General features: G+C 43.4%; 1 protein-coding gene across 1 annotated transcript; it reads right to left on the bottom strand.

Moving 5' to 3' along the window:
• Nucleotides 1–7,359: 7,359 nt before the first annotated feature.
• On the bottom strand, nucleotides 7,360–12,409 carry LOC106558846. The gene is given in 7 exon segments (XM_038538826.1): nucleotides 7,360–9,138; nucleotides 9,141–10,148; nucleotides 10,151–10,553; nucleotides 10,556–10,999; nucleotides 11,002–11,297; nucleotides 11,300–12,179; nucleotides 12,233–12,409. Coding segments are annotated over 7 exon segments (3,714 nt in total). The 3' UTR covers nucleotides 7,360–8,632.
• Nucleotides 12,410–13,124: the final 715 nt, after the last annotated feature.

Below are 13,124 nucleotides of genomic sequence, written 5' to 3'. Positions count from 1 at the left end.
CAAATAGCAAAATATTAAACTAAAATCAAGCTATATCTAAAATTATATTCAATATAAATGGAATGAATATGCCAGTTAAATGATGGAGGTTTTCTGACAGGAGGGGGGGAAAAAAAGCAAGATCCAATTAAATCCTATCTATAGAAACATACTTTAATTATAAAAACAGATAAAAAGTGACAGCAAAAGGATGGGGAAAAGATATGCCATGAAAGCAGTAAACATGAGAAAGATACAATGACAATGTTAATATTAGACAAGATAGACCTTGAGACAAAAATTGATAAAGAAGGACATTTTACAATGAAAACAATGCCAGCTTATCAAAAAGGCATAACAATTATTAATACATATGTGTTTAATAATAGAGCTTCCAATTACATGAAGCAAAAATAGTCAGAATTTAAGGGAAAATAGTTGCAAAATCATAATTGGGGATATTAGCATGCTTTCTCAATAAGTAAGACAACTAGACATAAAAATCAATAAAGAATAGAAGATATGAACAGTGCTATCAACTTCCTTGATCTAATTGTTTACAAAACTCAACATTCTGTAGCTAGAATACACATCCCTTTCAAGTGCCATGGAGCTCTCAAGATGTATGCTGAGCCATAAAACAAATCTCAAGAAATTTAAATTGATGCAACTAGTTGGAAGTATCTATTAAAGCTAAACTTATGCTTATCCTGTAGATCAGCAAACCTATTTATAGATATTTACCATTGAGAATTGAATCTATCAAAAGACAAGCACAGGATTATGCACAGCAACTTTATTCATAATACCTTAATTCTAGAAAGCAGCTAAATGCCCATCTGCTGGAGAATATAGACATAGTGGTATATTCATTTAAGACAATATAACATAGGTGGGAAAATAAACTTTTGCTACACGGGACAATTATCATTGCAGATCTGATGAAAAGCCCAAGAATCCAGTTCTAAATCTAGTCATACTGTATGATTCCATTTTGTGAAGGTCAAGAACAGGCAAAATAAATCAACAGTTGTAGAAGGTGGAAGAATTGGAATATCTGTCACTTCCTGGGATGGGAGACATTGCCTGGAAAGGGTACAAGGGAACATTCTACATGCTGACAATTTATATCTTCCATAGGTAGAAGTGAAGTCCACGTCAAGACAACTGACTGGTCTGGTTCAGAAGGTCAGCCTCCACCCAGCAAAATCAGCTTTATAAACAATATGAGTCATAACGACCTTGGTTCCCCAGTCAGTATTCCTCAGGGCTCCCAGGTGGTCCCCACAGTAGATCATATCTCTGCATCCTTTTCCCCTCACCCATGCATTATTTCCAAATATGATGTCTTATACTACGTGCTCCCTTGGAATTAAGCTTGAAAACAGGTGATCTTTGTACTAATCTTATAAAGAGATTTTATTTATTTATTTATTTATTTATTTATTTATTTATTTATTTATTTATTTATTATAGTCACAGAGAGAGAGAGAGAGAGAGGCGGAGACACAGACAGAGGGAGAAGCAGGCTCCATGCACTGGGAGCCCGATGTGGGATTTGATCCCGGGTCTCCGGGATCACGCCCTGGGCCAAAGGCAGGCGCTAAACCGCTGCGCCACCCAGGGATCCCATAAAGAGATTTCTTGACCAAATTTCTGATTGAATCAATCTTATAATGAGGCCTTTTAGAATAAATCATAATTGCATTTATTTTTAAAGATTTAAAAAAATTTAATCTCTACACTCAGTGTGGGACTTGAACTCACAACTCACTGCTCATCAGCTGAGCCAGTCAGGTGCCCCTATAATGAGACCTTTTGATTGACCTTAAAATGCATTGGTTAGAACTCTTTAGGAGCACAAACCTTCCCAAACTGAATATTGACTAATCTTTGCAGCATGGCCTTGATGGGCAAAACTTTTTGGACAGTTGAACTTGTGAAAAATAATTTTTTAATAAAGGATTTCTTATTTTTCATACATTTCTTTCCAGTGGGTGCCCCTTCGTGACTTCCCTTCCTGTTATTCCAGGTATGTCTAGTAGGAGGCATCTCTTCACATAAGCCCAGACAAGCTCAGACAGCCTTGCATAGAGCTTTTGATAGAAATGGATTATTACACATTGTGATTTTCCCAAGGTGCTACAGTTGTTACCAGTGGGAGAGTCTTGGTTTTTGGATTCCCTGGGGAAGATTTATGTGAGGATTTGCGTTTGAATAAAGACAGCCAGAAGGAAAGTAGTAAGCACAGAGCAGTTTATTAAGGACAGTGTACTCTCAAGATGGGGAACGGACAGACCCAGAGATGGCATCTGCACTGGGGTTAGGGATGTCTTTTATGTTTGCAGAGGTTATGGGTCACTGCCAGGGTGGTCTCTGACTGAAGTGGTTTCCAGTTACCTAAGGGACTCCTCCTATTGGTTGGGAGGGAGAGTTTTTGGCCCTACAAGATTCTTGCCAGAACTGTCATGGTCATCTTCAGGATGGGGGAGGGAGCAGGGTAGTCAGAACCACAGAGTAAATATAGTATACTGAAGCTATAGATTACCCTAGGGCAGAGGTTGAATAAGAGAGTGCATGGTCTGCACTTGTATCTCTTGGTCTATCAGCTCTGGGATGTTGGAAGCCATAAAGCCAGGATGTTAAGAGCCACAAAATCAAGATGTTGGGCCCTCAGACTTCTAATCTTCATCTATTTATCACTACCTTTGCCTCTAGCTCCTGCCTAGCTGCCTACTCTATCAATAGTAGCTTTACGGATATCAAATAAGTCTTATACACATAGGTGTGTGATAGTATAGCATGTGTTAGTATAACAAGTGTTAGAGTCAGACCTGAATGTAGACAGTGTCTTTGTTATCAGGTGCTGTGCAATGTTAGGCAAGTTACTAAAACTCTCTGAGCTTCAGTTTCCTTATCTGTATTATGTAATTAATAATCATTGCCTCATAGGGTTATTGTGAGGTTAAACATCTAGAATGGTGTTAAGCATATTGTAAGGGCTCAGTAAATGATGGTTTTATTACTTTATGATGATGATAATGCTGCTGCTGGTGATGCCATTAAACTCAGTGGAATTCTGACCTCCTCCTTCCATAAATATAGGCAAAACATCAGCACACAGTTATGCACAATTAAATGAGTTCTTTTGCTCCTACTTTCTGGATAATGGGACTTATAAATTCTTCATAAAGCACTTTAGATTCTGGAACTAAAGCTCTAAAGAAGTCTAATGACTAAATAAAATTTAAATGCCATTAGTACTTCACATAATTATCACAAAGTGCCAGAGGGATATTTGGAAAATAAATAAATTGAGTTGGCTATTTTGTTCTCTTCAAGATTTCTACCAAGATGTTAATGGACAGAAAAACATTAAAAATATTGTATGAAATTTATTTTTGTTCTAATTTTTTAAAATTTCACATTGCTTAGCTGGGGAGGATGTGACTATAAGCAAGTTTCAGTGTAGTTTATTAGCTTTTAGAATCAGAGTTAGCTCTCTGAATTACCTAATTACACTCAACCTCAGTGCTGTTGACATTCTGCACAATCACTATAGAACAATGCATGTGTGGCATGTGTACATATAGTTTAATCTGACAGAGTTGTTCTTTCTCAATGTCTGGGGAATTTAGGGACCATTGTAAAAATCATTGGCATAGAAACTCAAAGTGTTTTTCTCTTTTTAAATGACAATATTGCACTTATACAGCATATATGGACAAGGGGCTGGGAAGAGGGTATAGGGCACTATTGTTAAAAAATAAAATGATTAATACATATTTGTTATAAATTCTGTTATTATCATCAGTGAGAGAGAAGATTGAATTACATGTTTATGCTTATGTCTGAAAGAAGCAGGAATTTGAGTCAAGTGAGCCAATGGCTATATTTTATTTATTATTATTTAATTTGTGCAAGAAGCTACTTTAAACACTTTACATATATTATCTGATTTAATCTTTTAGTACCTCTTTGAGGAGGTGCTCAGTGGAAAATACTGTGTTTTTCAACAACAAATACTTACCATTTACTATTTATTATATTATACTATAAATATAATATTTATTATATTATTTAATATGCAGGATATTGGGAATTCAGCAATGGTTAATACATGTTTTCTGTTTTCTGAAGTCTCACAAAGGGTGGGGATCACCCTTATATAAATGGAAATAATGTAGTTTGTAATAAGTAGGGATACTAAGAATAAAGAAATATCAGTATTGATTTCTAAGCAAAATTGATTTGTAGGTAGGCATTCTTGAAACAGTTAACTATATTACTTTGGGGTTGAAAGATTCCCCAAGATTCAGATTGTAGGGCACGGATGACTCAGACCTCATCTGCTATCAAAGATTTAGTGAATATGTACTTTGCACATCTGTGCAAGGCATTGTGCTATGGCATATGGTGTGCACAGCCATGCCCAAGGAGAGGGACCTGAAAGATAATGATCTGGATGTGCTTACCTGGCTCCCTTTTCCACTTGGGATCTACCCAGGATCACAGATGGACCCTGGAGGGTGTGTTTCTGGTGGTGGTATTTCCTGAGATGTCTCTGAAAGAGGGCAAGTGCAGTGGACTTAATTATCTACAATGATGGCCCAAGCCTCTCCTCTGCCAGCAGATGGGAGCAATCTCAGAAAAGAGCTACCATTGTCTGCTCCCTCTGATCTTTGGCCCTTGGACAGACTTTCTCATTGTTTAAATCTGCACAGACCTAGAGAGCAACTGGCCAGAGGGGCTGAATTATATATCCCCTTGTCTGGAGGGGACATCTGTGTCCTAACAGCTCTAGGGAGTCTTAACTCTGTCATCTTCCACAGGGCAGCAATTTGCTGCTCTGACTCTGGCAAGAGCTGTTTTGTTGTTCACTGCCCACTGGTGGCCTGGAGACCTTTGTAGCCTATGTAGACAATGTAGGAATTACAACCATAAAAATGAGGGGGTCAGTGTCATTCTTGAAAGACAGTGGATCTCAGTCCTTGGGTGCACTTTAGAACTTCTAAAAATACCTATACTTGGGTGCTGTGCAGACCATGAAGTAAAAAAGCTGGGGCTGTAGTCCAAGTATCAGTAGATCTTAAAATCTTCTACTGTGCTTCTAATATATGGCCAGAGTTGCAAATGACTAATTCAGTATGACTCAGGATGAACACACTCAGTAGTTGAAAGAGGTTATTAATTTTGAGGGAAAACCAATGGATAAATAGCATGGAGCATTAGCGCAGAAAAAAATGAATCAAACTTTCAAATAGATGAAATGGAGCAACAACAACAAAATTACTTTCTGAAATTGGATTTCACAATTCAGTAAAAGAACTAAAAAAATAGATTTCCACTGAGAACCCAATTATTGTCTCAGATAACCAAGTGGCATAAGTAGCTTACAAGATAGACAAATAAAAAAGAAATGAAAATCAGAAGTGAAAGATATTTAACCGATGACTAAGAGGGACAAAGAATAAATAGAGGATAGGTAATAATGAAAAAAATAACAGAACCTTTTCAGCGGTAGAAGAATGACTTAGGCTCCATGGCTCCCAAATAGCATTGAAATTAAAGGTAGATGCTCAACCAAGTGGGAGCAAAAGACCAACATATAATTGATCGTTTGGTTTAAGGTCAGAACTCTAAGGATCACATATATAGCCAAGAGATCATTCTTCTCTTAGGAAATTTTTTTTTTTTTTTGAGAATTCAAGATGCAATTGGTATGCCACCATCTATCCTATGTAAGAAATTATTCAAGTATAATACAGAAGGATTGAGTCATCTAAAAGGGTGAGGATAGTATAATATGAATATATGATGTGGGTAGTTAGCCAAGTGGAGGCAGACTTGGAGTAAAAGCATTCTTATAATTACTTTTTAAAAAATATTTTTTACTTATTTATTTATTTATTCATAGAGACATAGAGAGAGAGAGAGAGAGGAGAGGCAGAGAGAGACAGGAGAGGCAGAGACACAGGCAGAGACACCATAGGTGGTTAAGATGCAAAGTACAAAAGAGAAAATAACTGTTGGTGACAATTAAGACAGTATTACTTAAATGTGCCAGACCGAGGACAAAGAATGACTTGGACCAAGTAAAATTATAGTAGTAAGTTTTAATATATAACTTGTTAAAAAAATGTTAGTGATCAACTCAATAAAAAGCCAGACTACCTTGCATTTTACTTCTGTAATTAAAAGCTTAAAGAAATATATATCCTAAAGAAATATTTTTAGCTTATGTGCAAAGAGCAAGTATAAGTATTATTTTTTGGTTCACAGGCATGTACAATGATCAAATAAGACCATAACACTAAAAAAAAAAAAAAAAAAAACCATAACACTAAAAACTTAGAGATTTTGCAAGTCACAGTTTTTATTATGGCCAATAAAACTAGAAACCAACAGTGCAATTACTATAAAATTTTGTAATTTAAAAGCACAAACCCTCAATTAGAGAAAAAATTTAAAATATCACAAATTATCTACATAACCAAACAACACAAGATCAGCTTGCATTATGATTTATGTGACATAGCCATCACTTTATTTGGAGAAAATTATTATTATTGTGAAAAGTCATAATAAATATAAACTAGCTTGAGAAACTGGAAAAAGCATGGTAACAATATACTATGAGAATGAAGCTACTGATAATTAGTGATGTAAAAGATAAAATTAAAATTATATTGCCAAAAAAATAAACATACCCCAAAATAGGGGTCTTTAGAAAAAGCAAAAGGAGAATATGAAAAGATAAGATATACAAAAGTACAGTTGACTGTGAATAAATAAACAATTTATAAGAACATTACTTCTGTCTTTCTGAGGATCATACTTGATTGATAACTGGTTTCCTATTTTAATATTCTGGGTGTTGTGCCCAAGATCGCGAATCTGAGAAACCACTAAGGAGCCAACACCGATGCAAACACACGAGGGTTTATTTACAAGCTCGAGTCTGGGTCCAAGTATACCCAACACAGTGGAGCAGGGACTTGGACCCCGAGACTAAGAGGCTTAGCAACTTTATAGGGGCCAGTGGCCAATGGGGTACGCAGAAAGTTGCACAGTCATGCTGGTCCACTCGCAGGTGGCCAATTGAATTACATTTTACCTTAAAGTATCCATTTGAACTGGCCTATCACTGAGCCAATTTCTGATTAGGGTGTGCCCTGGTCTTTGACTAGGGCCGGGCAGTGCCCTAAGTAATAAGCAGGTCAGCACAAGGCGGGTGCAGCACAAAATAGTCCTGCTCTGCTTGTCCAGGGGTAGGGGATTTTGTTAAATTTCCTGGGTCCCACATTCTCCCCTTTTTCAGAGGATCCTATGTAGGACCCAATTATGGGTCCAGGTTGCTCTCAGAGTGAGCCAGGGGAATGATTAAACCAGGATTCTCACCATCCTTGTTGCTGTTCTCGCTCTCATTTACATTTAAGGCAGCACATACCCCCCCCCCCACACCTTTGTTGTAAGAAGACTAATTCTAATTTCCTTCTACTTTGAAGGACAACCTTGGACTAGGGACTCTTGGAGGTGGGAAATAAGTGAGAACGGCGCAGTCTTAGCTTTAGGGGATTGTCCTTGTCTGGTTGGCTTTTCCATTCTGTAACAAAGTCCTTGAGAACGGTGTGCGGGTCAGCTGGCCGGACGTGTGTGTAGTGGACCCAGGGAGTAATCCTGTCGACCTTGAGAGCGGTGGGAGTGGTCAGGATCATGAGGTAGGGTTCCTTCCAGTGAGGTTGAAGTGTCTGGTGTTGGTATTTCCGCATGTATACCCAGTCACCTGGCCGATATCGATGGGGGTCCGGGGGTGGCCCAGTCTCGTAGAGGGCTCTCAGCTTAGGCCACACCTGCTCATGGGTTCGTTGTAACATTTGGAGGGAGAAAAGAAGTTGGTGATCATCAAATTCAGCAAGCACCTCAGGTTTTAAATTGGGGATAACAGGTGGAGGAAGACGGAACATGATTTTGTAGGGAGCCAGTCCCATCTTATATGGGGAGTTCCTCACCCTATATAGGGCAAAGGGGAGGAGAGTCACCCAGTCCCTGCCAGTCTCCAGGGCTAATTTAGTTAAGGTCTCCTTTAATGTTTTGTTCATCCTCTCGACCTGTCCTGAGCTCTGGGGCCTATATGCACAATGTAATTTCCAATCTGCCCCAAGTACTAGTGCCACTCCCTGTGTTACCTTAGATATGAATCCTGGGCCGTTGTCTGACCCAATTCTAACGGGAAAACTATACCTCGGTACGATGTCTTCCAGCAGTTTCTTGGTCAGGATCTGTGCTGTTTCATGTTTGGTGGGAAATGCCTCTGTCCATCCTGAAAAAGTATCTACAAACACTAGCAAATACCTATACCCGTATTTTCCAGGTTTTACCTCAGTGAAGTCCACTTCCCAGTAGGCTCCTGGGTGGTCCCCTCGGAGCCAGGTGTCTGGGTTATATCCATGGGCGGAGGCATTTGTTAATTGGCATGCACGGCAGCTTGCCACAATCTGTTCGATCTTTGCTCGAGAGTCTTTAATAGTGATCTTTGCATGTAGTATGAGGTCTTCCATCTTCCTTGTTTCCATGTGAGTACTCCGATGCATTTTGGATAGGACTCGCCATCCTAGTTCCTCTGGCAAGATGATGCTGGAGTCTGAGCCCTCTACCAGCCATGCAAGCACTGGGTCATAGGCAAGCATTTGATCCAGTGTAAGTCAGCATCAGTATAGTTGGGGGTGTCAGGCAGGGTCAGTGCCCCCGGATCAGGTAGCATGGTAGCTAAGACCTGGGTCTCCAGAAGGGCTGCCTCTTTTGCTTTTAAATCGGCTAGCCGGTTTCCCCTGGCTACTGGCGTGTCTGCCTTTTGGTGCCCCGGACAATGGATGATGGCTAGGGCCTTGGGCAGCCAGAGGGCCTTTAGGAGTTCAAGAATCTCTGTTTTGTTTTTAACAGTCTTTTCCTCTACTGTCAGAAGCCCTCTCTTCCTGTAAAGGGCTCCGTGGATGTGAGCGGTGGCAAAGGCATACCTGCTGTTGGTGTAGATGTTTATTTGTTTACTGTTTTTCATGGTCAGCGCCTTGGCCAGTGCCATCAGTTCTGCCCATTGAGCCGACATTCCGGCTGCCAGTGGCTCTGCCCAGACAGCCTCCATCTCCATGGTTACGGCTCCCCCGCATATCTGAGTCCTTCTTGGACAAAACTGCTGCCGTCCGTGTACCAGGTGGCGTCCGCATTCGGCAGTGGCTGGTCCTGGAGATCAGCTCTGATTCTGTGTACCTGTGCCAAAATTTCTTGACAGTTGTGCAGAGGGGGGTCCCAGTCTGGGTTAGGGAGTAGCGTTGCCGGATTCAGGGTTGTTGGTGGCTTAAATAAAATTCTGGTAGGGTTTAGCAGTAGGCTCTGATAATGGGTCAGACGGGCATTGCTGATCCAGCGGATTGGAGGCTGTTTGAGTACCCCTTCAATAGCATGTGGGGTGGTAACATGCAGTTCTTGCCCCATGGCCAGTTTGTCTGTGTCCTTGACTATAGTGGCCACCGCAGCAATAATTTTTCAGCATAGGGGCCATCCAGCAGCCACCGTGTCCAGCTTTTTGGAGAGATAGGCTATGGGTCTTTTCCAGGGACCTAAGTACTGGACAAGGACCCCTTTTGCCACCCCGTCTTTCTCGTCCACATACAGGTAGAAGGGCTTGGCTGGATCGGGCAACCCAAGGGCCAGGGCAGACAGCAAGGTCTTTTTAAGGTTATTAAAGGCTCTGTTCATGGCCTCAGTCCATTTAAAATTTTGCTGGTGCCTGGTGGCCTCATAGAGGGGTCTGGCCATCTCGGCAAAACCCGGAATCCATAAGCGACAGAACTCTGCTGACCCCAGGAATTCACGTACCTGGCGGACGGTTTGCGGCTGTGGGATTCTTAAGATGGTTTCCTTCCATGCATCCGTCAACCATCTTTGTCCATCTTTTAATTTGTACCCAAGGTAGCTCACCTCTGTTCTGCAGATCTGGGCTTTTTTAGGTGAGGCCCGGTATCCTAGGGCCGCTATGGTCTGGAGCAAGTCCCTGGTGCCTCACAGGCATGTGTCCTGGTCCTCCACCGCCAACAGGATGTCATCTACATACTGTAATAAAGTCAAATGAGGGTGCTCGGAACGGAACTCACCCAAGTCTTCGTGTGAAGATCGAAGATGGTCGGTGAATTTTTGAATCCTTGTGGTAGTTTAGCCCAGGTGAGCTGGCCATTGATGCCTTTCTCAGGGTCCGTCCATTTAAAGGCAAAGAGGTCTTGGCTCTTGGGCGCAAAAGGCAGGCTGAAAAAAGCATCTTTTAAATCTAATACCGTATACCAAGTTTTGTCTGGAGGCAAGGTGGAGAGGAGGGTGTATGGGTTTGGGACCGTAGGGTGCATATCCTCTACTCGCCGGTTGACTTCACTCAAGTCCTGGACTGGCCTGTAATTGTTAGAGTGTGGTTTCTGAACCGGCAGCAAGGGAGTGTTCCATGCGGATTGGCAGGGCCTTAAGATGCCCGAATCCAGTAGTCGCCGTATGTGAGGTGGGATTCCCTTTCGTGCTACTAGAGGCTGGAGTATTGGCGGACCCTGACAGGGTCTGCCCCTGGCTTTAGTTTTATGTATATGGCCGGTCGATGCTGGGCCAGCCCGATTCCCCCAGTTTCTGCCCACGCTTGGGGAAATTCCCGCAGCCAACGGTCAATGTCAGTCATTTGGGCTGAGGGCATTTGGTGGAGACGATATTCGTCTTCTAAACTCAGGACAAGCACCTGAATCGGGTGCCCCTTCTTGTTTAGCACTTTTGCCCCTTTGAGGTGGAAGCAAATTTGTGCCCCCGAGCAAATCCCGACCTAACAGCGACACTGAGGGATGACCATGAAGGAGTGGGATACCCGGCCCGTGCCCAGATCCACAGTTCTTCGGGTAGTCCGTGAGTATTGTTTGGTGCCCGTGGCCCCTTGCACCCATGAAGTTTTGTTTGCCAATTTCCCTTGGGGTTGTAATAAAACCGAATGTTGTGTGCCCCAGTGTCCACTAGGAATTCAACAGGTTGCCCCTCCACTGTAAGAGTTACCCTGGGCTTGAGGAAGGGTGCCGAACCCTGACTCCCCTAATTGTCCAGGTCCTCCATTTTTAAGATCTTGGCAGGGGCCTTAGATCTTTTGTTAGGGCAGCTTTTCACCCAATGGCCCTCCTCTTTGCATTGGTTTTTGTTCAGCTTAGGGTGCTCCCGACGGGGACCAGGGCCATCCTCCTTACCTGTCCCTGAAGCCAGCTTCTTGAGGTGTTCCGTCTTTCCTGTGGGTCGTCCATGGTTGTGGCCAGCAGGATCTTGGCCAGGTTTCGGGTCTGCCGGTCACTTAGTTTGGTTTGTTGTTCTTCCGGACTTTTTCTATTATTATAGACTCGTTCTGCCACTATCACTAAGTCCTGCAAGCTCTTCTCTCCCAGTCTCTTTACTCTTTGCAATTTCTTTTTAACATCCGGAGCGGCCTGGTTAACAAAAGCCATTGCGGCCTTTGTTTCCGGGGCTTCTGGGTTCATAGGGGTGTACTGCCTAAAAGCCTCTATGACTCTCTTTAAGAAGGCTGCTGGACTCTCATCCTTACCCTGCCTCACATCATAGACCTTGGCCAGATTGGTAGGCTTGCGCGTGGCAGCCTTGAGACCTGCCGTTAGAGTCTGGTGGTAGACCCGGAGTCTCTCCTTACCTTCAGCTGAGTTGTAGTTCCAGGTGGGGCGGGATAAAGGGAAGGCAGCATTTATGAGGTCTGGGTTTTGAGTCGGCTGTCTGTCCTCTCCCAGGACAGACTTCCGGGCTTCCACCTGAATTCGTTCTCTTTCCTCGGTGGTGAAGAGAACCTGCAAGAGCTGTTGGCAATCATCCCAAGTAGGCTGGTGGGTAAAGAGAACAGTATCTAAAAGCCCGATTAGATCTCTCGCATTATCAGAGAACTTTGCATTTTGGGTTTTCCAATTATATAAATCACTGGTGGAGAACAGCCAATATAACATTAGCTGTTCGTCAGTCTCATCGGGGGGCCCCATGGAGCAGAGAGGAAGGGCGGTGGAGTCAGCCGGCCCCGCATTCGGAGGTGGGGCCGTCCGGTGGGTCTGACTGTGTGTCCCCGCTGCTGGCCTGCGCACAGGGACTCCCTCGTCAGGGAGGGGTGGCACCCCTTCTGCAGCCCCCGATGCCTCCAATGGAGGGGTGGAAGCGGGGGGGGGGGGGGTGTGGGGGTGGGGAATGCCCAGTAGGGCGGCGGGAGAATCCGATCCTGCGGGGAGGAATCCTGGAAGACCGGACGAAGGGGTGCTTTGGGCATAGAGTCGGTCTCCTTTTTGGCTTTCCGCAGGGCTAGAATCTCTGTGGGTCCTGCTTTGGGGGGTAAAAATGGTTTTAGCCAAGAAGGAGGATTCTCGATCATGTCCCGCCAGATCAGCATGTTAGGGCACCTGGTCAGAGTGGCCGTCTGGTTTGTCCCTGAAGATCACGGTCTTAACTTGTAAGATAATAGGTAGGTGAAAAGTTCCTTCTTGGGGCCATCCCACGTCAAAGGTTGGCCATTCTGATATACAATAAATGTGGAATCTTTTTCTCCGTATGTCTATGCTCAGAATATGAGCTCTTTCCCTAACATCCGAGAAGTGAGAGAGCGTAAGAGATAGGGGAGTGGTTTCTGTCTCCCCCATTATGTCCCCAATCCACACCAAGACACAGACAGTAAAGACGATTAACAAGGACCCAACAACACAGATAAACGTGCAAACAGTAACAAGAACAAGGTAACAGACAAACGTTCCGTGCGGCCACGGAGATAAAACAGAAAGTAACCTGAAGGGCTGGCAGCCGGCCCTCCTTACAGATGAGGACCCCGTCCTCCAGGCAGGGGCAAGGGACATCTCCTCCATCTCCCGCCAGCACGTCCGCCTAAGCCAATGCCGACCCAATACAGATTGGAATTCCTATGGGTAAAGTACAGTTTAGAGCTCTCAGAAAATATGCGCGCAAAAGGTGGAAAAAGTTGAGTGCACTCACCACGCGTGAAACCCTCCGGATGGGGTCCTGGAGGTTTCTTGGATCCCGGACGAGCCCCCAAATGTGCCCAAGATCGCGATTCCGAGAAACCACCAAGGAGCCAA

The sequence above is a fragment of the Canis lupus genome, chromosome 5, assembly GCF_011100685.1.
Source record: "Canis lupus familiaris isolate Mischka breed German Shepherd chromosome 5, alternate assembly UU_Cfam_GSD_1.0, whole genome shotgun sequence".
NCBI classification, from domain to species: domain Eukaryota; kingdom Metazoa; phylum Chordata; class Mammalia; order Carnivora; family Canidae; genus Canis; species Canis lupus.
Note: the sequence above shows the minus strand (reverse complement) of the source record. Positions and strands in the feature narration are given on the sequence as shown.